The 24,982-nt window shown below is 48.7% G+C and overlaps 9 protein-coding genes across 9 annotated transcripts; 6 read left to right on the top strand and 3 right to left on the bottom strand.

The window, feature by feature from the left end:
• Positions 1-671: 671 nt before the first annotated feature.
• Positions 672-4,313, top strand: LTR84_001996 (uncharacterized protein; the record flags this gene model as incomplete). Its single annotated transcript, XM_064845614.1, has 1 exon — positions 672-4,313. One exon carries the CDS (start codon positions 672-674, stop codon positions 4,311-4,313), a length of 3,642 nt encoding a protein of 1,213 aa, XP_064707159.1.
• Positions 4,314-5,131: 818 nt separating this feature from the next.
• LTR84_001995 (uncharacterized protein) lies at positions 5,132-5,965 on the top strand (the record flags this gene model as incomplete). The annotated part of the gene is made up of 1 exon (XM_064845613.1): positions 5,132-5,965. One exon carries the CDS (start codon positions 5,132-5,134, stop codon positions 5,963-5,965), a length of 834 nt encoding a protein of 277 aa, XP_064707158.1.
• A 488-nt stretch (positions 5,966-6,453) lies between these two features.
• LTR84_001994 (uncharacterized protein) lies at positions 6,454-7,374 on the top strand (the record flags this gene model as incomplete). The annotated part of the gene is made up of 2 exons (XM_064845612.1): positions 6,454-6,637; positions 6,722-7,374. The coding sequence occupies 2 exons, from the start codon at positions 6,454-6,456 to the stop codon at positions 7,372-7,374; spliced, it is 837 nt and encodes a 278-aa protein (XP_064707157.1).
• A 600-nt stretch (positions 7,375-7,974) lies between these two features.
• LTR84_001993 (uncharacterized protein) lies at positions 7,975-8,448 on the bottom strand (the record flags this gene model as incomplete). The annotated part of the gene is made up of 1 exon (XM_064845611.1): positions 7,975-8,448. The coding sequence occupies one exon, from the start codon at positions 8,446-8,448 to the stop codon at positions 7,975-7,977; it is 474 nt and encodes a 157-aa protein (XP_064707156.1).
• Positions 8,449-9,354: 906 nt separating this feature from the next.
• RPS21 (40S ribosomal protein S21) lies at positions 9,355-9,719 on the top strand (the record flags this gene model as incomplete). The annotated part of the gene is made up of 2 exons (XM_064845610.1): positions 9,355-9,386; positions 9,485-9,719. The coding sequence occupies 2 exons, from the start codon at positions 9,355-9,357 to the stop codon at positions 9,717-9,719; spliced, it is 267 nt and encodes an 88-aa protein (XP_064707155.1).
• Positions 9,720-10,475: 756 nt separating this feature from the next.
• On the bottom strand, positions 10,476-12,098 carry LTR84_001991 (uncharacterized protein; the record flags this gene model as incomplete). Its single annotated transcript, XM_064845609.1, has 2 exons — positions 10,476-10,569; positions 10,624-12,098. The coding sequence occupies 2 exons, from the start codon at positions 12,096-12,098 to the stop codon at positions 10,476-10,478; spliced, it is 1,569 nt and encodes a 522-aa protein (XP_064707154.1).
• Positions 12,099-12,939: 841 nt separating this feature from the next.
• LTR84_001990 (uncharacterized protein) lies at positions 12,940-14,728 on the top strand (the record flags this gene model as incomplete). Its single annotated transcript, XM_064845608.1, has 4 exons — positions 12,940-13,137; positions 13,221-13,331; positions 13,386-13,472; positions 13,526-14,728. The coding sequence occupies 4 exons, from the start codon at positions 12,940-12,942 to the stop codon at positions 14,726-14,728; spliced, it is 1,599 nt and encodes a 532-aa protein (XP_064707153.1).
• Positions 14,729-15,095: 367 nt separating this feature from the next.
• Positions 15,096-16,725, bottom strand: LTR84_001989 (uncharacterized protein; the record flags this gene model as incomplete). The annotated part of the gene is made up of 2 exons (XM_064845607.1): positions 15,096-16,500; positions 16,721-16,725. 2 exons carry the CDS (start codon positions 16,723-16,725, stop codon positions 15,096-15,098), a joined length of 1,410 nt encoding a protein of 469 aa, XP_064707152.1.
• A 4,912-nt stretch (positions 16,726-21,637) lies between these two features.
• LTR84_001988 (uncharacterized protein) lies at positions 21,638-23,358 on the top strand (the record flags this gene model as incomplete). Its single annotated transcript, XM_064845606.1, has 3 exons — positions 21,638-21,757; positions 21,849-22,777; positions 22,845-23,358. 3 exons carry the CDS (start codon positions 21,638-21,640, stop codon positions 23,356-23,358), a joined length of 1,563 nt encoding a protein of 520 aa, XP_064707151.1.
• Positions 23,359-24,982: the final 1,624 nt, after the last annotated feature.

Here is a 24,982-nt window from a genome sequence, read left to right as displayed (position 1 = left end):
TCCAATACCTTTGAGAGAGATCCTTCATCAGCGGCACCAAAGTCTACCAAGCTTGGCCTTTTAGAGCTCGTGTGCAGAGTAGTCTAAATGTGCAGAATGGCCCCGTCGTTTTTCTTGATGCTACTACACTGACACGAAGATGGCCCATGAGGGTAGAGAAGAATTCTCATACCATCAGTAAATCCTTCACTTTAGCTGAGAGCTTCGATGCTTCGAAAAAAGTTCCAAGTCGTCCGAATAGCTATCGCTGTTGACGTCATATCCTCATCTTGTGAGGCTGAGCCGTGATCAATTAGGGTCACTTTAGTGGATTTTCACCGTTCAGCCTTTGCTTTAGTGACCTAGATAATCGTGTTGAAAGCAGATTTTGGAAGATCACTTTTTGGTAGTCGAAAAACAGTCAATGCCTCTCGTATGAAAGAGTCTGTGAAGTTCTTATGGCATGTCAGGTGTGTCCGCGAGGCTGATTTACTAGCCGGCCAATTGTGGGTGCTCATGTACGAAGTGTTGGTGTACGAAAGTAATTGGTGGTTTCACAAGGCGGCTCAGCCACACATCGAAAGACCGCTTTCTGCCTGACTCTCACCCGAAAGAAGCGTCGTGCTTTTTTCGTATATGAAAGGAATAGCAGAATGCGATTCAAGGATCTGCAAGATTGAGTAGCTCATGCCATGTCCCGTTGGTCGCAGTGGAAGTCCAAGCTCCATGTTGATAAGCGGGGGAAGGACCGTTCCCGCAGCCCTGTGGCCGATTCCATCCTCGACAGCTTTCCATCTGGCATCAAAGTCTTAGTTGACCCTCCAGATGCGACGACTGACATAGTATTTGTACATGGTATCACTGGTGACCGAGAACGAACATGGACGAGCCCCACCAATGCGGTTTGTTGGCCTCGTGATCTCCTACCAGAATCCCATCCGGAAGCCAGAATTCTGACATTCGGTTATGATGCCTACGTCGTGGGAAAGTCTGATAATATCGCCAAGCTTGATATTTCTCATCATGCAAATGACCTACTCAACGCCCTAGCCAACGAGAGACAAAAGCCGACGACAATCACGCGGCCTATTATCTTCGTGGCTCACAGCCTTGGTGGCCTCTTGTGTAAAGATGCAATTCGGAAATCCGAGATTAGTGGAGATAGGCATCTTCGGGAAATAGCGAGTTGTACTCGGGGGATTGCGTTCATTGGCACGCCGCATGGAGGGAGCTGGCTCGCAACTTGGGCCAAACTTCCCGCCACCATGCTGGGTTTCGTGAAAAGGACCGACCTCTCACTCTTATCGCTCTTGCAGTCAAATTCGGAGGTGTTATCTCGAATCCATGATGATTTCCTCTCCTTGCTACGGCGGCGTGCATCGGAAAACACATCAATCGAAGTTGCTTGTTTCTACGAGACTTTGCCAATGGTCGGAGGAAGCCAAATCGTGGACCAGTCCTCTGCAACCATTCCTGGCTTCAATAACATATCTATCCACGCCGATCACAGAGATATCGCGCGCTTCTCATCAGCTCAGAGTCCAGCCTACAAGAGCATCTTGGGTGTTCTTGAGCGATGGTCTGAGCTCACGGCGCCAGTTGAAACAGAACTGGGCCTTACTCACGAAGCTAAAAGTTTTCTGGAAACTCTAGCATTTTCGGAGATGGGTGTTCGGCAAGCCATCATTGAACCTGCCGAGTCTGGCACATGTCTCTGGATACTGAAGCACCCTGACTACAAAGCCTGGATCAATCGCCAGGATATGGATAAGTCGCACGGGCTCCTCTGGATCAAAGGAAAACCAGGGTCGGGCAAGAGTACGTTATTGAAACACATTGCATTGGCAAATCCAAGAACCAAGGATGTTGTGCGGCTTACATTCTTCTTCAATGCACGAGGATCCGAGGAGGAACGTAATGCGCAGGGGTTGTTCAAAACATTTCTCCACCAATTAGTCTACGAATCCCCGGCCATGCAGCGTCGACTTCTGAGACGTTTCCGGAAGAAAAAGACCGAGACAGGGACAAGAGAGATCGTTTGGACTCGTGCAGAGTTGCGCGAGATGTTCTTCGATGCTCTTCAAGTCTCCTCTAAGACTTCGATTGAGATTTTTGTGGATGCACTGGATGAATGCAGAGAAGAAGAAGTGCACACCATTGTCTCTGCTTTTGAGAAATGCGCCGCCGACCATATTGATAAGGGTTCTCACAATCTGAAGATATGCTGGTCTAGTCGGCACTATCCCCATATCAGCATTGATCATGGATTCGAACTGAGAGTCGAAGCCATGAATGTTGAAGACATTGAGTTATATGTCTACCGCCATCTTGGACGGTCCGAGCGGGGGAAGATATTAGCTCCTCTCGCATCCGAGGTAGTCTCAAAGTCTCAAGGCGTCTTCTTATGGAGTGTGCTTGTTGTGAACAAGATCTCAAGACTGGCTGACAGGGGTTTCCCACTCACAAAGATCCAGAAAGTCCTTCATGACCTACCCACTGAGCTGAGCAAACTTTATGCCGAGATAATATCAACGCTCGACCCCGATTTGGCAGAGGATGCTGCAAATCTTCTGTATCTGACACTATATGCAAAAAGATCACTTAATACCGATGAACTTCGTTTGGGAATCGAGTTCATGAGACGCGATTATCCACATTCGTTGGAAAAATTTGCCTCTCTGGATGAGCAAGTATCCTATTTTCGACTATTCATCACTGAGTGCTCCGGTGGCCTTCTCGAGGTCGTGGATTCTGGAATTTCTGCTGGTCGACCTGGTACCGATCTAGAAGAATTTTGGGGTGTGAGTGATGGTATGCATCACCTGCCTTCTTCAGTATTGCAGCAAGCACGGAAGAATCAAGAGGCAGAGCTTGAACGTCAATACCTCAAGTCAGGCAGCAACCGGCCAAGGACCTCCAATCTCGAGACAAAGTGGATCGTTCAAGTGATACACGAGACTGTACGCGACTTTGTAAGCCAGGGTGACCTTCCTGGACATCTATCACACCTTCCTATGGATGCTTCATTCGGGAATTTCCGTTTGTATCAGATGTGCAGCCGCATCTTGGCCAGCGATGAGGTGAGCTGTTATCTCCCCGAAGATAAATGTCAAGCTCTGTTTTATAGTCCCCCGGATCTTGTGAAATTGGCTTCAAAATGGATTGGGACATCGATTGTGGAATATGTGATGGAGAATATCTTCTTCCACTTGAAAACTTCGAATGTCTACAGCCAAATTGGGCAAAATAGTGCAACCTGGGGTTTATTGACTCCCGAAATGCAGCATGATGCCCTCCTAGAATCTATCGCGGGTGTTGTTTGTCGATGGTCATGTATTTGGACACATGAGGACCAAAACCTACCACGGAGTCAGTCTTTAGACACAGATGCTATCGTCAAGATCATAGATGATGATCTAAAGCCTATCTTGAGCGCTCTGGATATACGACTGGAAGACTTCGGGGATCACGTTCGCGAAGGTCATATTTGTCTCTTGACGCTCTACCGCAAATCCATCGACCTGAAGGGCCAAGCCTTGCTTGGGGCGCTTTCCGCAGTTGCATATCTTGGGGTGGAGCATGAAAGGGAATCTCTGGCAGAGCAAATAACTTTAGAGGCTGACAAGGACATCTCAAATTTCGCTTTCCTTGTTAAGGCTGCAATCGACGTTGGGAATTTTGAAGTGTTGGAGATGTTACTCCCAAAAGCTACTTCTGTAGACTTTTTCATCCTAAACTCGCACCAAACCCCACTCATATATGCGGTGCAGCAAGAGAAAGGACACAGCGTCAAACTTCTTCTCCAGTACGGCGCAGACCCGAATCTTTGCAGAACAGGAGAGGATGCACCCCTTCACTACGCTGCCTCGCTGGGAAGAACGGATATTCTGGGTCAACTATTGAATAGTGGTGCAGATATCCGGGCCAGGAATGACCGATGGCAGACTGCATACGACCTCGCGGTGCGCTACGGGCACAAAGACGCTAGTAGAAGACTAGAAAGGGCCAGGTTCGAGGCGCTGCAGCCGCCTCCAGGATTGAAAGTTGAGTCACGCACCATTAGCTGTGACGAGCGTGAAAGTCAGGGCTCTGAGTCGCTTCCACGAATGATCGGCGGATTTGATTTTGGGTTCCCGGATTCTGGAGATGCCTTTCGCGAAGTCACCCTTCTAAATGCTCGCTTGAGATCTCCTGTGGTACCAGAAAGTAGCCCTGTCGAATCCGGCACAACTCGCGACGAACCAGCTGAAATGATGGTACTGAAACAGCCACGGGGTTCTCTCACAATTGGAACTGAAAAATTGTACGACTCGACGACAATTGTCGAAGACTGAAATGACATTTGTGCCATTTGCAGGGTCTAGATCAAAGTGATCTGCCAGCCTTGCGACCTCCAGCCACCACTCGACGAAGACTCAACTTTTGCGCCTGAACAAACTCGGAATTGTGCCTTCTACTCCTGAAATTGAACGCCACTCTAACCTTTTTCCAGTAATGCCATTCTGATGTAAACTCAGGCAAAGTCTTGCCCATTTGGGGTGGCATGGTTTCTGTATCTGACAATATCGAATGAGCGAACATGTCTATTTTAAGAATGACAAGCTCAAGCATTGCGACCGTTGAGCAGCGGTGTATACCAAGGAATAAGGCGCCCAGCCTCGTTCAAGAACAAAATGAAGTTCTTAGATCCCGCATTACAGACTCAGGAGATGGGAGGAACAGAACACGGGGTTGTTATTCGACCCCAACTCCTGTGCCCGGACGAACAACCGGCCGGTTCGGGCGAACTCTGATTCCACTTACATTGAACGAAAGGGGTGATGCCGCAAGGCTTCGATGTGGTGTCATATTTAGCCTTGTAAAGTGGTTTAGACGCATCTAGCACGATAAAGCCAATCCTGCTGTTGGCCAATGCCACATTGATATTGAATACTGTTGGTAAGTGCTACCGAGATCTTGAGATGGCTTTGTCACAACCCTGGACAATTTGCTTTGTCAACATTCTCAAGGCCTTTTAGCCTTTAGGTCTTACCAGAGGACTCTCCGTGGAGATTCTTTCCAAGACCCTATAAAATCCCATGAGATTATGCTTGTGTATATTCTTCATGGCCATTAAGCACACGAACAGACCAATCCTACCACTGTTGAGATCATGGCGCGAGCACGACAACCAACCCTCACTGTCTTTGGAGCAACGGGAAACTGTGCTGCTCATGCTCTCGTGGCCGCGCTGAAAGCTGGCCTAAACTGCATCACCATGGTACGCACACCTGCCAAACTGCGTCATCTGTTAGAAGACCAACACAAAATACCCTCGAACACACTGGATTCCAATCTCGTTGTCGTCCAAGGGAATATCAAGTCCACCGAAGACGTCAAGCGTACGCTCACCACCTCCGGGCGTCTTCCAGACCGCATCCTATTCGCTGTCGGAGGTTCTCCCATCATGCAATTCAGTCTCGTCGCCCCAATCAATCTCGACGACCCACACATCTGCGAAGAGGGCATGAAGACTCTCGTCACCGCGCTTCGTTCTTGCATCACCAACAAGATCCCACTTGGACCTCTAGGTATTCGTCCAGTGCTCATAACCATCTCCACCATCAGCATGAGTTCCCGCCGCGACTTACCCTACCTATACTATCCGCTTGAGTACTGGCTGGTAAACATCCCGCGCAAGGACAAGAAAGCGCTGGAAGATGTGATATGGTCCACCGTGCTAGAGGATGATTCACCTTTCGGCGACTTCGCAATGGTGAGGCCACCACTATTGAGGGGCGGAGCAGCGCTGGGCCCTGAGAAGGTCAGAGCCGGTTGGGTTTGGCCCGATCAACTGCGCCAGGAGAAAATAGCGCAGGGTGAGAAAGAGGCCGGGCCTGCCATCGGCTGGTCCATCGCGAAAGCTGATGTCGGCAGATGGATTTTTGATAATCTCATTATGGGAAACGATAGCTCCTTTGGAAAGTGCTGGACTTTGACATCATGACCCAGTTGTTGCACTGCCGTTGTCTCGTTTCATAGTGATTGTTTGGAAGGCACAGTGATCCCATGAGTGGAATTTCAATGGTCGATGTTGGGACACTCCACTTGGAAGCTCATGATGTCTACTACTAGTCGTATATAGTCCATGCTGCTATTGAAGTGGTGCGATAAATATAAAGTTCTAGAACGCCCGTTTCGCATGCATGGGCCACCCGTTCCAGTCGAGAAGCTGGAGTCAAAAGCGCACCAGCCAGCAGCTGGGGCCACGCGATTGCGCAAGCCTTGTAATATTGTTTAGAGATAAATGCTTATGAGGCCGTTGAACCAACGCTGTGGAGTGCCGCCGAACAGCAGCAGGTACATAAAAGCTGACCTGGGAGGCGCCAGAACATTTATCCAGGTCGAGTCTTGATCATTGTCCGCTGTGCCCGTACTTCTACACTTCCATCTCACCATCTCGCTGTTTCGGTGGAGGTATTCAAGAGAGCAAAGATGTTGTCCGAGCTCCTCCTCACGTTTGTCTTAACCACATGTGTGCTGGGATGCGCAGATCACTCAAATCACTTTGCATATCGCGATATGCGACGGGACATCCCAATTACGGAAGCCGACCCGGGCAGAGACGCCAACGACTGGACTTATGAGGTTTCTTCTAATTGGGGATACATCAATCCCAGTCAGTCATCCCAGTCTCCGAAGTGAAGAGTTCTTAGGACTGCAAGTATGCTGAAATACGTCTGCTGACGCGTGTTCTGTATAGAATACTTCCTATGCCAGAACGGCACACAGCAAGCGCCCATCGGCCTGACTTCCGCTCAAGGCTTTTCCGCGGTCCACAGGCCAGAATTCGGGAACTATGCGCAGAACATCTCGGGCAACTACTTCAACTGGGGTTACGGCCCGGCATTCACGCCTCACTACGACAAAGGCTCGGTGACCAAGCTTCCCAGCATCACCTTCGACGGCGTTACCGCTTACATGGTAGGCTGGCATATTCACACCCCGGGTGAGCATCCAGTCAACGGTAGGCGCAGTATGGCGGAGATGCATTTCGTGCACGCCGACGCCGACAGTAACTACGTCGGTGTCCTGGCCATGCGCATCGATCCTTCTGGAGACACGGACTCCGCGTTCGTCTCTCAGTGGCCATGGTATATTGGCTTCAACGAGACCAGACAGTTGACCAATGTTCAACAGGACCTCGATTTGGCGCTGAATGAGGTTGATTCTTTTGGTAACTTTTGGACCTATATGGGGGGGCTGACCGTTCCGCCGTGTTCAGAGGGCATTCGATTCTTTATGGCGGACAAGGTGTTGAAAGTTAGCAACAAGCAGATGCAGCGGATTATGGGCATGTCGGCTTACTCGACTCGCATTGAGCAGCATGTCTGGATGCAGGGCGTGAATGAATGATTTTGCAGTAGGCACAAAAGTGGTCGCATAAAGTACAGGAAATCGGACGTGTCAGGGGCGGGATAAAGCCTGTCGACTCTGTAGGATTAGCCGGGTCACTGTTTGTAACTTGCTCAAGGACTGCTAGTATACTCAGTTTGTTATGAGAAGAGAAAGAAGCTGATGTTTGATCACAATAGTGTTTTCGTGGAACCTTGATGAGCGAAAACAGGGATTTTATGGACATAATGACCATAATGGCATTTGTAGATGTATAGAGTCAGCCTCAGCCGGAGGAACAAATGAACAGTGCTTTGTGGCGTTTTGTCAATCTGCACCCGCCGAAATGTTCTAGTTGTTCTGGATTTCTCCCTATACCAAGGGTGGACGGCTTCGACAAATGTCTCAAATTCTGGTCAATCTTGGGTCGGCAGTCTTATGCTTCTCCCGATGTTATGATGTGGATCACCTTGCATTGCATGGAATGAGACCTGGTAGTATCGTTTCATATTTGGATGGCGCGATATGATCATTATCGACAACAGGACACTAAATTCTGCCACGATTGTCACTCTGGTGTGTTCAAAATTGCAAAATTTCTGACTTCAACTTCCCTGAAAATCAACTGTTGGTCTTGTTCCTCTCGTAGAAACGGTACCAATAAAGACAATCCTGGCGAGCCAAGTCACGCATCTCGCATCGACACGTACCAATGTTTCGATATCGTTGGCATGCATAGCAGTAGAGCTTTCTGAAGCCAAACCAAAGACGCAATCGGGCCATGACATCCTCGTATTCGGCACTGACGTGGAAGGAGTCTGTGAGTGAGCCATTCAAACAATGCTTTTGAGCTTGACGAAAGTAGACCTTGGTGACCTCTTTTCTTGGGCAGATCTCTTTCAAGGGCTTTTGAGTGATTTTCTGGATTGCTTCTTTGCTCCGGTGACATGTGAGGGCGAGGCATACGATGTCAACTGGTTCCAAGTTCGACACAACGATTGACAGAAGCTCCGACGGTACATCAATTGGTATGCAAGGGGTGGAGGCTGAAGCTTTGAGCTCCTTGCTCGACTGGCCGGCTGAAGAAGATGCCATACTGGATGTTGACCCTTGATGCTGAGCATGCGCGCTCTCTGACAGATCCATGTGAATATTGAATTTCATGAAATAAACATGCGTAATTGCGTTTATTGTAATCAAGATTTGTGGTGGAAGATGCGAACAGATCAAGGCTGGCTGAAGCCACTGAAGGAGGCTTTTATTCTCAGATACTCCATTGCCTGTCACCATTCGCCGCCATTCAGCGACTCATCAGCGACACGTTCTGTCACCAAGGGTTCTCGTCACTCGTTTTCCCAGGCCGTTTATGGGTGCTGCAAGGCCGTTTCCGTTTGTCCTACCTTCAAGTTCGTTGAAATGTGAATACTCATGCCCCCTCTGAGTCGGCTTCTTCGCTGAGACTCATATAGCCAGTCTTGGAAAGTGCACATATTGCAATTCATTCCTCTGCATTGTTCTCAATGATAGAGATCTTTATGCAGAACAGAGGATAATGGTGTTTGAGGAGTTTTGCGCAGGCTCAATCCTGACATGTAATGGTATGCCTGTGTCAAATCATACATTGACACCTTGGTACTATCGATAACTATCAGCTGGAATGTCCTCGTACACCTTCTTGCCACGCTTCCCCTAATATGGCATGGAAGAAAGAACAAGTGGGTGGTAGCCTTCAGACGATGAACTTCGCGCTTGATAGTCATCGCAATAAGTGAATGAAATTGCTTAGGTAATCGTCAACCAATCAGAGCAGGTGAGGTGTAGCCCCGCCAAGATTTCATGCCAAGCCGCAGTCATCTCAGAATTCCCCAACCCGCACAAATCAACCTCAATCTCATCGGCGTTCAAGAACACAACCAGTCCATACACACCAGCCAGTCTTAAAGACCCTCGAATTCCTCTCATACCCCATCCGAAACTCTTCACCTTCAAACCCAAGCAAAAATGGAAAACGAGAAGGGAGAGATCGTCGATCTGTGAGTCTCGACCCATTCCAACAACACGATTCTCCGAACCACACCCAAGCCCGCGATATGGAAAAAACCCCATACTAACATACGTTTCTCTTTAACAGCTACGTCCCCCGCAAGTGCAGCGCCACCAACCGCATCATCAAAGCCAAGGACCACGCCAGCGTACAGATTAGCGTCGGCAAGGTTGACGAGAACGGCCGCTACACCGGTGAGAACCAGGTCTACGCACTCTGTGGATTCGTCCGGTCGCGGGCCGAGAGCGACGACAGCTTGAACCGCCTGGCGCAGAGAGATGGTTTCTTGAAGAGTGTCTGGAGCGGTCAGGCTTCGAGATAAATCCGACAAATGATCCCGGGAGTGTTGTGATGAAGAGCAATCAAAATTGTGGTGATGTGGAGAGGTGTTCTCAGCCCACGGTCCGACTTCAGCATCGTTGAGATAGAGCGAAATTCAAAGTACGCAACGGTATGGATCGAAGGCCAACTCTTTTTGTGGCCAGTCGCTCGGGAAACGTGTGACGCATAGTGTCACATACGGATCATGGCGCTACGATACAGGAATGGCGATGGCAGGGTCAAGAAATTTCGACAAAATGCCAGGAATGATACCGAAGTAATTCCATAAAGCTGTGTTTTCTAGATGAACGCAGGAAATGCAAAGAAGTGAAACGTTCTTATTTATCTTCGAAGTGCTACCGTTGGAGTCTTGTGCTTTTTCACTCAACTCAACTCGGTTAGTATGTCTACGACCAAGCGTGGAGTATGTGCCGCCCGTATCTGTGCTCTGATTCTCGATCTCGGATAATCACAGCTCTTCAATAGGCGATTGCTGAAGGAAACCTCCAGCTTAATATTCGGCTTTGTATGTATGTTTTGAAATTCTGATCTACCTCCTCAGTCATGGGAGAGTGGTCTGAGGAAGCCTTGATGTGCCGGTAAAATCATAGAAAAGGAAATGCTGTCTGAAATTGGGGAAGCAAGGAAAGGGGTATCATTTCTAGCCTCGTTTTGTCTAGAACTTTTATCTGCTGCCTTGCTTTGCGTTGCGCATGAAATTCGTAGTCTTCATACATAGGAGGATCGCTGATGCTCTCTAATCTTTGTTCAGTCGGACAGCGGGGTTTGTTTCAATGAAGTTGAGGTCCACTTTGTGGCCGAGAAGTTCTCGGATGTTGTTCACACCGTATCTGTAAAAAGTCAGCGCATCATATCTTGAAAGGGGAGTCGATTGCTGGTCTTACTTGATCATAGTCGGTCTTTCCAAACTCAATCCCCAGCCATAAATCCGCATGTCTTTAGGAAGGCCCATTGGCTCCAACATCTCTGGCCGGAACATACCACTGTTTCCAATCTCCACCCATTTCTTCAAACCCTCATGATAGCTGAAGATTTCCATACTGGGCTCGGTGTATGGATTATAAGCAGGCTTGAAACGCAGATTTTTGATGCCCATTTTGCCGAAAAAGACTTCCATGAATCCGATTAAGCCACCAAGGGTCAGTCCCCAATCTGCAATCACACCTTCGACTTGGTGAAACTCGGCAAGATGTGTTTGATCGACGGTCTCATTTCGGAAGACACGATCGATGGAGAAGTAGCGAGCAGGGCGAGGATTTAGTGCAAGCTTATGAAGCATGTATGTCGAGATGGCAGTGGTGTGGGTTCGAAGAACAAGTCTGAGAGACTCATCTGCTGACCAAGGATATCGATAACCTATCGAGCCGAATTTGCCTTCCTCATGAACAGCACGGACATCATCCCAATATTGCTTATAGTTCAATGTCTTTTCTTTTGATTTTGTCCGTTTGTGTTTGGGAGATGTAGGTAGAGGTGAGCCTATGGTGTTCGGAGAAGGATCTTCACGTGGAGGATCGGCTTTGGGAGGATCTGAAATGTAAAAGGTATCTTGAAGGTCACGAGCTGGATGCTGTTGAGGAACATAAAGGGCGTCAAAGTTCCAGAATCCAGTCTCGACATAGCGATTTGTTGGCATTTCTTCAAAGCCCATCTCGAAGAAGATCTCACGGAACTCCTGTCGGACTTTGTTGAGAGGGTGCAGAGTTCCAGCCATTGTGGGGGCTCCTTTGGCTTTGAAGTTGTATGGCTTGAATTGGACAGTCTTCCAGGCTCCAGATGCTAACATCTCCGCTGTCAGATCGGTCTCCTGTTTGACGAACTCGGTCGAGAAATTGGGGCCCTTTGAGATTTTGAAAGCGATCGTCTTTGTGTCCACCACATATTTCCTCTTCTTGAAGTCTGCAACAAGTTTGGGATTATTCAATGTCTTGGTAGACCGTACTTCCTGTAATTGCAGTTGGAGTTCGTCCTGGATCGAGTCTGTTGTGGCCTTAAGTACTTCCCCCTCTTTCTTAATCCATTTGGCTTTGAAAGCATCTCCAAAACCGAACTTTGCCACACTGGCGTCGCCGACTGCGGTAGGCAGATCTTTGATCTTCAATCCCTCTAGGGCTGCCCGGACTGCTTCGAACACTTTGGCTCCATTACTACCATTATTTGCAATCTCTTCTCCTTCTGCTGTGAGATGCAGTTCTATTCGGTCTATCTGCTCGGCCTCAAGAAAACCTCTCGAGCGTAACCGGTCAACAGCAGCTTTGACTGGGATCAGGGACGCATTGGGTAGGACATCTGAGGTTAGAATTGGTCCGTCGGCAGAGGCTAGGACATTCAGAACCTGGGCTGTCAAGTCCTCGGCCATGTTGCCCTCTGATCTTCGGCCTCACAGGTAGTGATAGAGCGGCTTTGAGAGTGAAGTTGGTAAGTGAAAGTTGAGTGTTAGAAGTGCGAGTTTAGTAAATTAGTTGCGATGACTCCAATTCTGATTCACGCACTGAGCCTCGCTCCTGCACCTCCGCGTTCGAGAAAAAGCGGTGATGAATTCTTGGCACGGTCCCCCTCGTCTGCCAGCCTTGCGACGCTGCTTTAGATGTTTAATTCAACCTGTGTTTAGCCATGCCGCTGTAGAACTGAATTCTGGTCCCAAGCAGGGTAAAGCACTATACATGCATAAGAACATTATATATTTCCCACGACTTGGAACATAAAGTCTGTAGTAGCGACTTGTAAAGATTAGGCAAAGGACCTTCAATTTCTGTCAAAGGAGCATACTAGCCTAAGTAACGCCTGAAGGGAGCGTATCTCCAGGCCTCGTAGTCCTTAAACGACTTTCCTTAGGCATCGTTGGGGGAGCCGAAGTCGAAGTATACGAGATAAGGCAGCCCCATATGGACCCCGATCTGGTGTGAGATACGAGCATGCAGGAACACCACCCACAGCCACTCACACCACGACATAACTGGGTGTTTGAGATGCCGCATGAGACCACTAACCAAGGAAGAGCATTTCTCCATCTCTCAATTCAATCGTTTGGACCTGATCAACCTCACCGATATGCTCCTCCATATACAAACATTCCAATCCACGAGTAACTCTCCGACGCAGTTTTCCTCTTTGGATGAGGTAGGCGGGCTTTAAGCATCATCGAAGCCTACTCACCACTGAGCTATTTGGTGTTTAGGCGGTGTGTTGAGGCAGCAATAATGTTGGCCCCTACCCAATACCCTATCACCACACTATTCTCGCTACTGTTCGCATATATTCTTGCCAATATTATTAAACAACTCTTCTTCCAAGACCCTCATCGGCCTCCTGTGGTTTGGCACTGGCTCCCGAAGATCGGCAGCACGGTCGACTATGGACAAGATCCATACAAGTTTTTCTTCAAATGCCAGGAGAAGGTAAGACTCTTTCGGAGTAAATTGGAGTCGCAAAAAGATCGCCTTAATACCTGAGGCTCTTCTCGCTAATGCGGTCTATCCAGTATGGCGATTGCTTTACCTTCGGGCTCCTTGGCATGGATGTAACAGTCTATCTCGGGACTAAAGGGAACAATTTCATTCTCAATGGCAAGCTCAAGGACTTGAATGCTGAGGTGAGAGACTTTACGGCCACATTCCTGATAGAGTGGGAGCTAATGGAACGTCAGGAAGTGTATGGTCCTTTGACAATACCTGTCTTTGGTCGGGGTGTTGTCTACGACGTAGACAATGCTCGTTTCATGGACCAGAAGAGGGTAGGTTGATTTCTCCTGTCCAGATCTGTGGACTCACAAGTGGTGTCCCATAGCTGTTGAAAGAGGGCTTCACTAGTCAGAGCCTGAGGGCATATGTCCCAGAATTTGTCAAAGAGGTGGAGCAATTCGTGAGCACAAATGCTGCGTTTCGCGGCGAAAGCGGTATCTGCGACATCTCCTCGGTCTTCTCAGAAATCTCTCTGTACACTGCCGCCGGCTCATTGCAAGGGAAGGAGGTTCGAGCTTCTTTCGATGCAAGTTTTGCAACTCATTACCGCCATCTCGATGACGGATTTGCCCCAATCAATTTCATGTTCCCCTGGCTCCCAATACCGATCAATCGGCGTCGCGATCGCGCCCAGAGGATGATGTCAAACTTGTACCTGGAAATCATCCAGAAGAGGCGTGCGGAGGGCAACCAAGATGGTGGCCACGACATGCTTTGGGCCCTACTGGATGGCACTTACAAAGATGGCACTCGGATCGCGGACCAAGAGATGGCAAATCTCATGATCGCGTTGCTCATGGGTGGGCAACACAATACTGCTGCCTCTGGTACCTGGGTCATGCTCCACCTAGCTCACCAGCCACATCTAATTGAACAGCTCTACGAGGAGCAGAAACGCATCCTGGACGGTCAGACCCCTAGCTATGAGTCCCTGCAGAAGCTCACACTGCACAATAATGTCATCAAGGAGACACTTCGTCTCCACAGCCCCATCCACTCCGTGATGCGCAAGGTCAAACAGCCGATGCACATCCCCGACACAGACTATGTCGTCCCAGTCGGCCACATTCTCCTCGCGGCGCCAGGCCTCCCAGCCAGGACGGAAGAATTCTTCCCTCGACCAATGGTCTGGGATCCCCATCGGTGGGACAAGCCGACAGCAGTGGAGCAAGACGAAAAAGGCGACAACGACACTATTGACTACGGCTACGGCGCTGTGTCTTCCAAGGCTGCATATAGTCCCTATCTTCCATTTGGCGCAGGCCGGCATCGTTGTGTTGGCGAGACTTTCGCTTATTCGCAGCTTGGTGCAATTCTCGTGACCTTGGTGAGGCTTCTTCAATGGGAGCAGGTCGATCCGAAAGCGCCCGTTCCTGCAACTGACTATTCTGTGAGTTCATCCATTGCTTCCTCGGTACCTTGCGAATATGACACTGATCTTCTCCTCTCTGCAGTCAATGTTCTCTCGACCAATGCATCCGGCGACCATAAAATGGAGGCGCCGGGATTAAGTTCACCTAGGTTCTAAGTGCTAGGTGGTAGCATACGTCTTTCGAAGAAGTCCAGTGCAAAAAGCCTCACACCTACTGCAGATCTTGTGCTCGCTCTGTTGTGTAAAAATGGGGTCTCTTGCAACTTTCTAAGGGTATCTCTCTATGAACATTTAGACTGTACAGTGGATGTCGATCTAGATAACATTAATAGCACAAAGCACTGCACCCCTCACCAAGGATTAGCGCTCAGCAGCAATGTGCCAAGCAGGACCGCACATTGTACGAGTCCCTTGTTCACCTTGAGTGACTGTGAGCCAGATTCATCTACTGTCTCTCCTTCCGTATTGCCACTATTCTCGTTCTCCTCAATAAGCGTTTCTTGTAATCTATGCACGGGAAATGTTAGCCTTGGGTGTTCATAATGAAAGATAGGAAGCCCACGCACCTTGTAAGCTTTATGATATCGGCAGCCTTCTCTGCGGTCCCAAACGCAACAGCCTGTGTATGAGCACCAGGAACCATAGGGTAAATACTCGTATCGACAATCCGCAGATTATTCGTCCCATAAACAATCAATTGGTCGCTGACGACCCCACCAAGATGCCGAGGCAACATAGCGGCTGTGCAGCTGTAATGAAATTGAGTTCCCGTGCCCGTCCTTATGACCGCTGCCAGCTGCTCGACATCCGCGTCCTCGGAGACTTCTGGATAGGATGGTTGAAGTTGCTGGATCGCGCGGGTCTTCAGGATACGTTGATTGGTTTGCATCGCCAATATCATGAGGTCAAAGTCGAACGGATCCTGAAGCCATCTAGGATCCACACTAGGGAGCTCGAACGGATCTGCTGTGGTGATATGGGTTGTGCCTCGAGACAACGGCCTCATGAGAGCTAGATGAAGACCACCTGCGTTGTCGTTGAGGATCTCAAAGGCTGGCGTATACCGGTGATCGATATCTTTGAGCAAGTTCTGAGCTTGAATCTCGAATCCCGCTCTCAATGTTGATTCATTGGCGTATGTAGATGGAAGGTGATCTCCCAAAGACTGAGCGCGTAGAATTCTTGAACTTGTATCGTTTGTGACTTGTCTGAGAGACGGAAATGCAACCGCTCCACTAGGTTTTCCAGTCCAAGGACCTGTTCTCGAGGCGAAAAACTCTGCTGCCGATTCGTCGTTGAATGTAGAGTTGAGAAAGAAATCGTTGATGTCTCTGACCGAGCTATTAGTATAGTCGTATGAGAGGCGGAGCATGGCATGATCTTGTAAGTTATTGCCGACCCCCGGTAAGCTGATAAGTACAGGGATTTCTAGAGGCTCAAGGACGTCTCGCTGCCCGATACCTGAGAGCTCCAGCAGTTGTGGTGTATGAATTGCTCCAGCGGCCATGATGACTTCACGTCGTGCGTACACAGTCTTTCGGGATCCATCAGGCCCACTACTGAACTCCACACCTGTTGCGTTGAGTGTCTCCCCATCGTCAAATAAAACTTTTGTAACATAGGAATTCACTTGAACATTGAAATTCCTACGATCGACATTTGGATCGTAGTAGCCTCGCCGAGCGTCCCATCGAGTCTGGTTATCCGGATGGATATTCAAAGGTAAGAAATAACCTCCTGCTTCCAGTCCCTCGTTTGGCTCTGCTGATAGCGGTATGTTGAGTTCTTCGAGGGCAGCGAACCAATTATTTGCTTGAGGCCAGTAGAAATTGGGGTATGAAACATGAATCGGGCCAGTTTTGCCATGGACCGAACTATTCTGGAAGCGTGGCTCGATCTCAGAATCAGCGTAGATTTTAGGCGTATAACTTTCAGACTGTTATCATGGTTAGTCACTAGTTTTCGACTCATGAAGATGCATACAATACCAACCTTTTCGAAATATGGCAATAGATCATTCCATCCCCATCCGAAATTTCCAAGTTCGTTCCAAGTATTATAGCTCTCTTGGTTCCCCCGATTCCAAATGAGGCCATTGATGAGTGAACCGCCACCCACGCCCTTTCCAACGGGGACCTCTCGACTTACCCCATCAAGCTGGTCTTGGGGTACTGTGTAGATGTTCCACCGATAAAAGCCGTATGGTTGGAGACCGATATAGTACGGAAGCATGATCTCATCTTCGTATTGATCCCTAGGATACATCAATGAAGTTTGTGTGAGATAGGGAACATAGCTTACAAGCCACCCGCCTCTAAACAGAGTACAGATACATCTTCATCTTCGCTCAGACGAGCGGAAACGACAAGCCCTGTGATCCCACATCCGACCACGATATAGTCGAAAGTTTGGTCAGCTGCATCCTCGATCAAACTTCTACCTTTGAGCGATTGAGTCGTCACAAAACTGACACAAAATAGGAGTGCAGCCACGTACAACATCGTACACTCGGGATCTCTTCTGGAGAGGAAGTTTGGACTGTCTTCCGCGCCGACAGCTTTTGCGTGCTAAAGCTATCACAGCAGCCCAGTGGCTGTATCCTCGATTGTCTTGGAACCAGATTTAAGGTATGCACAATGTCCGCGATTTGAACTTTTTAAGAGATTCCATGGAACAAGGGTTGCGGTAAAGGAATTGATGTCACGAATGACCACGTGCGGCAGGGGCAACTCATGTAAACAAGGATCGTCAAACCTAGGAAACACGCGAGACATATTTGTACACGGCATCTCAACTCACAGGCACTGTAGGCCGGCTCAAGCTGGTATCCGTGGATCGGACAAAGTGCCACGTACCACGAGTCTTGGTCGTCTTCTTGGAGTGGGGATTGGTACGAGAAGTTTTGCGTAGTGTGCGAGCCTCAAGGAAGACCTGTGTACGTAGCGAATGAAGCTATATAGTCTAGCTCTAGCCGATAGCGTAGTCTAGACATCGTGGATTCTTCTTTTCTTCACGAACAAGCTGCCGAGCCTGTATCGTTCCGTCATACATCCATCAAGAACAGCGAAGTTGCCTTAAGAAGTCAAGGAAAGAGCGGTGAGTGCCAAGCAAGTTTGTGGCGTCAGTGAGGTTGGCAATCTTAGCATCACATGACCGTACATGATTTACGAGAATCCACCTGACCAGTCCACGGACGCGGTCTCTTGTTCCAAAGCGAAAGTTTGGCCTGAATTTGCTATGAGTCCAACACTGTCTAGTGTAGCTAGCAGTACGGGACGAACCAGACCGAGTCGCGCCTCCATACTCAATGGAGCGAACGAGAGATTCTGAGGCCAGGAAAGTATGCATCTTTCTCAAAACACATCAGAAGCTGTTCTCACATCTTCGTCCAATCAGCTTTATAGCTCAATATACTGATTCTTATAGGGTGTCAACCAGACTCTGCCTACCAAACCATTGGGAACTTTGCCAGGAAGACCTCCAAGCGATGGTTCCAGGGTGTTGAGCAGTGCGGGGGCTCCAGACTCTCTGATACGATCAGATATGCTGCTCAGCTAATTCCACGTGGTTGGAGGTACGACTATCGTAATATGATTATTACCGCCATGCAGGTAGGGTCCTAGGTCAGTAGTGCCGGTGTAGCAGTCGACAGCCGCAACTTTCCTTCCATTGACAAAGATCTGTACGGCATGTAGAATATGTGACACCGTGATGTAAGCATCATCTGCATTGTCGGCAATTGAAGGCCATGGAAACATCGTTTGATAGTAACCGAGGCCGGATACGTTTGCTAAAGCCGGGATCCCGTCCATGAAATCAAATTGTCGATTGCGTGTGTTGTGTTTCGCTTTCTGGCAATCGTTGCTGCATCAAGCATAGACTCAGGGGCCTCCCAGTGTTCAGCAGTGAGTGTCCAATTATGTAGCTCAAAAGGCTCGAGGGTATTTGATATCAGTGATACGTAATTGTCATTCGAGAGTACCAAGTTTTGCGGATCATTGGAAAGTCTTGCGTTGGATATCTTCAATAGAAGTCCATCCTCGGAGCCGAAATTGTATCCGAGAACGTTTTCGGGCATTTCAAGAATGTGGTCCTCTGGGGCCCTTATGCCGCGTAAAGGCTCGTTGCTAAAAGCGATAAGAATTGTCTGATTGCCTGCCAGCCGCAATGGAATAGTGGTGCTCTCTGTGTCTTTTGTATAGTGTAACACTGGGAGCTGCTCGCCGGTCCAAGGCTTTAGGAAGAAAGGGGTTTTGGTGGTAAGAGCTTTGATCGTTCCGAAACACGTTGCATTGTCAGCAAATAAGAAAGCGTAATCAGTGCCGCTTGCTAGATCCTTGCGCCACACCGGGTACCACATCCCTTCAGTTCGCACACTTATCTGAGGTCTTACACCAGCAGAAAGTAATGCTTGTGACAGTTGGCCACTTTGAGCTTGATGTACATTCTTCGTACTTAATAATGATGTAATGGTTGAATCAAAGTCATCGTGTGGTTCATGAGAGTTGAAGGTTAAGGCGATTATTCAACCACACCCGCGAGGTTCCAAAATAGTCCCTATAGCATTCGGCCAAAATTGAACGACAATCATTTTGTATCTTCTCGCTTGATTCAATGGTTTCGTGCACAGCTCGTACAGGACCAGGTGCAATTGATTGGAAATTGATATTGTTATTGCGCCACATGATAAGCGGAAGGCAGCGGAATATTTGATAACCATACTTCTTTTCAAATCTTTCGGGTAGGTGTGGCGTCCATGATATGTGGGATGTGAATTCTTGACTATCTTCCCAACCTATAGATACAGAGTTAAACGAGGTGTGAGTACGTGCACGATTCGACCTACCGTAATTGCCAACTTTTTTGAGTAAGTCTTCGTTACCGTCCTTAAGGATCTATTCCTCCCAAGATTTGATGAGAGTTTCAGCTCCTCGTCTCCTGAAATGATCCACTGCAAACGAGCCGTTGTTGAAAATGCTATCTGGATCGTTACTAGGGAATTGGAGGTATTTATTCAGGGTTCTTCTTTGGTAGAAGGCAAATAATCGTTGTTCTGTTGCATTGTTGGAAAGTGGCGAGGTTAGAGATATGTGACCATCGGAAGCAACATCACGTGTTATGTCCCTCAGTGAATCTTCTTGCAGGACCAGATTGAGGTAGGAATCTTGCTCAAAATTTTCCAGTAATGCGAAGAGAGACTCAGTAGGCAGTGAAACATTCTCTTGAGAGATCACCGTGGCAGTCACAAAAGCAACTAGCTCTCCATCTCCCCAGCCTGGTATGACCCGCTCGTATTCTCCGTTTGAGGGGATGGTATCGGACGCCGGGATCTATATAGAATTAGTCAAGCCAACGCAATTGCGAAAAGTGGATGACCAGATTCCATTGGAGCCCTTCATCGGTAGTTGGGGCTGCCACTCCTTGTCCTTGGTTTGGTCCAAGGGCGAAATCCATGACCAGATCATTCTCCTCATGCGCTTCAAGGGCTGCACGAAAGACTTTCTGGAACCGTGGCGCCCCAAACCCATCGACAGCCCAGTCTGCGCCCGGAGGATACGCTCCGAAGTGCCTCCATAGTTGAAGAATAGCAAGAATTCAACACCACCGGCTCCAATTTCGGCCGCCGAAGAAATATCGTCTTTTAGAGTGCCTATATCAATACCCGAGTCAGGAAGCCAGTAGCGGAACCTGGGTCGAACTCGAGCAGCAGGTTTATTGAAGGTGCCAGGGTCAAGCCCCCTGTATTCCTGCCGGGTAGCGCAAATAGCTGTTGACAATGCCGCCCACGTTAAGGCTGTCAGGACATGAAACCAGGAACGCATTTTTGTTTGCCCGTCACTTCCGACATCACCTCATAGAGAGCAGAAATGTCAACCGTTTTAAACAAAGATCGGGGTATGAGGCTCCGAATTTGCTTGAGAGCATTACCGAATTGATAGAACGAAATGTTGGAGTCCCCGCAACAAGGCAGATGTCCCGCATTTTTGAGTGAGACCCATCATTCTGATTAAAAGGCCATTCTGGCACTTAATGGTGTTGTGCGTATATGCTGGTCACCAACGCCCGAGATACTGGTTACTTCGAGGGGAAGCTTGCTCGGAAATCTGTAATGTTAGTAGCGAGGTTTGTCAAGGCTCAGAGATTCCGGGGATAGTAACACCACCGGGACGATCAACAGGCCTCCAGGGGGTGAGGGCTGTATTCCGTGTTAGATGAATAGCATGACGGCGTTCAACAGAAACTCTGTTCCAGCGAGGGGTGGTCAGGATAATACAACCGCGGTGGCAGTGCACTCGGACCGAGTTCGTCAATCTTTGAAGCGATAACGATTTGCTACATCGTTTATGTTGTTCGTGATGTTGGAAGAAGGTTGGAAAGAAGGGCAGAGTGTATAGTTTGATTCTTGCGCGGGTCTAAACAGAGTGACAAGCTTGGCACCGTGCAACATCGCACACGTCAGCGTGACTTAGCTTTCTCTACTTCGTTTCAATGACTACCACTATAGATACTCCCCACTCAGGCCTACTTAGAAAGATACCTCTGAGCAGTAGAGGCTCGGCTCTTCTCAAAGATTTCACGACTTCAGGGAACCAGCGACAACAGGCTCCCGGATTCTTGGGAGGGAGTACTTGTTCTTCTACGCCAGGCTTTAGATCAGAAGCGATCCTTGGCCAACACTTATTCGCTTTTAGGTATAAGTACCTACCTCCACAGCATGGGGATTCCGATGCCTTTTACCCTCTCACGAAGCAACGAGCTGCGGGAATTATTCTCCACTCAATGCGATGTGCCTGGTAAATGCCCCTGGATCATGGCAGATGGACTTCGCACCACGATCACCCTCACTGGGGAGTTGAGAAGTGACGTGGACATTAAAAATTGATACTCATGTTCTTGCCTGATTTCTAGCAGCGATCAGATTTCAGGTATAAGAGTTCGCGTTTTTTACCACGACTTTGGATTTCTGCAACCTAAGCTCGATTTTCGTTTTCCTCACTACTCATACTCGTCATATAAAGAGTTTTTTCAGTCACAGCTTCCTCCCATCAAATATACACAACAGTCATGTTGAAGGATAGATCTGCATTGATGGGTGTTCTGCTTCCGTTCTTGCTACCTTTCGTCTCGCCAAATGAGTTGTCTGGTATTCAAGAGCAAACCCCTCCACTAACCGGCTACCCTCCAGTAAGTCGATGCATCTTTTGGTGTTTCTCACGGATCGGGACAAATAAATTTGGGATCTGTGGCTGGCGTGGTGTGCTAATCAGTTTGATAGTGCGATGCTTTGATCTCTGCAGGTCTGGCTGATAATCTGCTTCTCGCATCATCCGAGAACTATGAACCGCGGGTCCATAGCTGGTTTGCTGCAAATGCGCAGTATCGACCCTGGTGCTTCTTCCAACCACAGTCAGCTCAGGGACTTTCTCTCGCCATAAAGGCTCTGAACCGAGTGAGCTTTGCCGGAGATTGGCATATCGCCGTGCGAAGTGGAGGGCATGGGCCTCCAGGAAGCAGCAATATTGCGAACGGCGTCACTATTGATTTGGGCCTGATGGACGGCTCGACGTACAACCCCAATCGCAGTTTCGCTAGTGTGGAACCCGGTGGAAAGTGGAAGGATGTCTACTACAATCTTCTTCAGCATCATAATGTGACAGTTACGGGTGGTCGGGATGGAGGGGTTGGAGTAGGTGGCTTTCTTCTTGGCGGGGGAAATTCTTATTATACTGGTCGTAATGGCTTCGGCTGCGATCAAGTCGTTGGTTATCAAGTCGTGCTCGCGAACGGCACCATTGTCGAAGCCAATGCCGAAGAGAATGCGGACCTCTGGAAAGCCTTAAAAGGAGGCGGTTTCAATTTCGGCATTGTCACCCGCTTTGACATTCGGACGATGCCCACCGTGGAGTTGGCATACGCACAACAAATTGTTTCCCTCAACCGATCCGACAGAGTTGCTGAAGCAGTGGTCCGGTTCACAGAGAATTCCAAGAACCGAACGGCCGATTCGTTGATTCCTCTTTATTCCTACGACGCAACCGACATGGAAGGCGGTCTCGTTATACTCATCCAGACAAATTCCCTAGGTGACCTCAACACCACAAGCTTCAATGGAGTCAATGCTATCCCTAGTCTTGTCCCGAGCGATTTAAAACTAATGTCACTGGCGGATGCAGCAAACGCGTCACAGGTTGAACCAGGTGGGCTGTATGTTCGATCCCCAGGCATCACTTTCCTCTCACAACATCTCAGAAACTGACATCGGCGTCTTCAGGGTGGCCAGCAGTACGTTGACTTTCGTAAATGACCTGGAATTGATTCGGCAGTCCCATGCCATACAAATCAAACACATCATGTCACTCTCCCAAAAAATGGACCCCAGCAGCTTTAAATTCCAGGTATTTTATCAGCCTATCCCGACGAATTTTGCTGAACATGGACTACGAAATGGTGGTAATATGATGGGTCTAGATCGTGTTACTTCCGATGCTATCATGTGGACAGCTGGGATGAGCGTCAGTCCTGGCCCTGAAGGGGAGGCAGCACTTGCAATCGCACATGCGCAATTGGCAGCTCTGACTGCTGAGCTCAAAGAGTTGACGATAGAGCACGGCAAGGATGTGGAACTCATTTACATGAACTATGCCGATCTCAGTCAAAATCCACTGGGCAGCTACGGGGCAGACAACGTGGCATTCATTAAGAAGGTTGCAAATCAGTACGATCCTAAGGGATTTTGGCAGCAAAGAGCACCCGGGGGATTCAAGATTTCGAGAGTGGTCGATTAGAAGGATGATTGGTAACATAGTACCTAGGTACTTGCCTACTTATTTAGGGGGTGCAGCAAAGCTCGATGAAAAGGTAAAGTCATAATCGGATGCCAAGGAGTTGAATTTCGGATTTGCGTCGAAGCCCTCTCAAGGTTCCAGCCTCATAAATATACCTATTTGAGTGCAAAGTATGTGGAGCAATCATAATAACGGCGTTTACGTGACGTTCCATTTGACTTTCTGAGGTCTCGAGCTGGTGTTATTTAGGCACTCCGCACCTTGCTTCGTGGGTGCCTCGGTATCTACCTAGGTACCGAGTACCGTAGTTAACTACCTACGAAGTACGGATAGGTACCTAGGTCGTTAGTTGGTTGCTTGAATGCGGCTTGGGTTTGTTGCAGGCTACCCGGATGCACCGTGCAGCAGATGGGAAAGGTATCAAAAATCCCTGTCGTACGGATGACTGTAGATTACAGAGTCGCGCTTTGGCCGGAGATGCCCTCCACTCTCTCCTATTATCAGGCCGAGGGAGCGGCAAGGATGAGCAATTTGCACCTCGCCAACGAGCTGAGCCCAAAGAGGAAGTCTTGTTGAGCCAGAGCGTATCATCGAGTTGAGTCAGCCAGGCCCCAAACGCGGAGCTCGGGGCATGGCGTGAGTAAGTATTCGCTTATTCACAACTAAGCATCTACCACAGGTGCCACCACTCCCACACCAACCTTCTGGTCTTACTCCGACCTCATGTCGAGCACACTTCTCTGGTCATTTTTCCACGAAAAAACGACAATCAATTTCTACGCCAGCCTTTGTTAGTCACGAATTTCTTGTATCACGATTGATCCTACCTGAACGTGACTTTAAGAGCAATATCTTCGTCGAATTGAGCACTGGGCCACTTTCCATGCTGAGCCGGGTCTGAGTGACACGGGGATGTATGATGGAAACACCCACCTGTTCTGAAAGATGAAATTTCGAATTCGAATCCGTGAGCAATTATGCTTCTTCATCGCGCTCACCAATGTTGTGGCGCTGACCATTTTGACTGTGTCTGTTTGGTTTCAAACCGTGCGCTACATGAAAGATGCGCGGAGAGAGACACTCACGGTAACCGCCAATCTCAAGGCTGCCCAGATCGCCCAGGCCACATCACTCTTCCGAGACTCGGTAAGGTCTATCTCAACTAGAGAAAATCTTCAATCCTTCGTTACACAATTCAACAATGGCAATCATACAGAGGATCTTTCTCGAGGCATTGAGGTCAGTGGCAGGAGTGAAAGCGTCCTTAAATCTATCAGGGTTGCTGACACTGTACAAGAGCAATCTCAACAACGCGTTATCTGGTGGTGCGGATGACGCAATCTTTCTACAAGCTGCAGTCTATCCACACAACATCCAAGTAGATGGAGGCAATCAGGAAATCGCCATGGTGACGAGGACCACGGCTTTAGGGAAATACTTGCTTCCCTATACCTACGAGAATGGCACAGCAGCGTACCTTGGTGATGACGAGATTGGTTACCCCCCAAACCTTTTCCCAAATTTCACATTTGGGCAGGGAAATTCAGATCAGACTCACGTTGTCTACGACAATAAGGTATTGACCAGCAATTCGACGTTGTTGTTAGGGCCGCTGTTTTTGCGA

Source organism: Exophiala bonariae (assembly GCF_035927105.1).
Source record: "Exophiala bonariae strain CCFEE 5792 chromosome Unknown scaffold_11, whole genome shotgun sequence".
NCBI classification, from domain to species: domain Eukaryota; kingdom Fungi; phylum Ascomycota; class Eurotiomycetes; order Chaetothyriales; family Herpotrichiellaceae; genus Exophiala; species Exophiala bonariae.
Note: the sequence above shows the minus strand (reverse complement) of the source record. Positions and strands in the feature narration are given on the sequence as shown.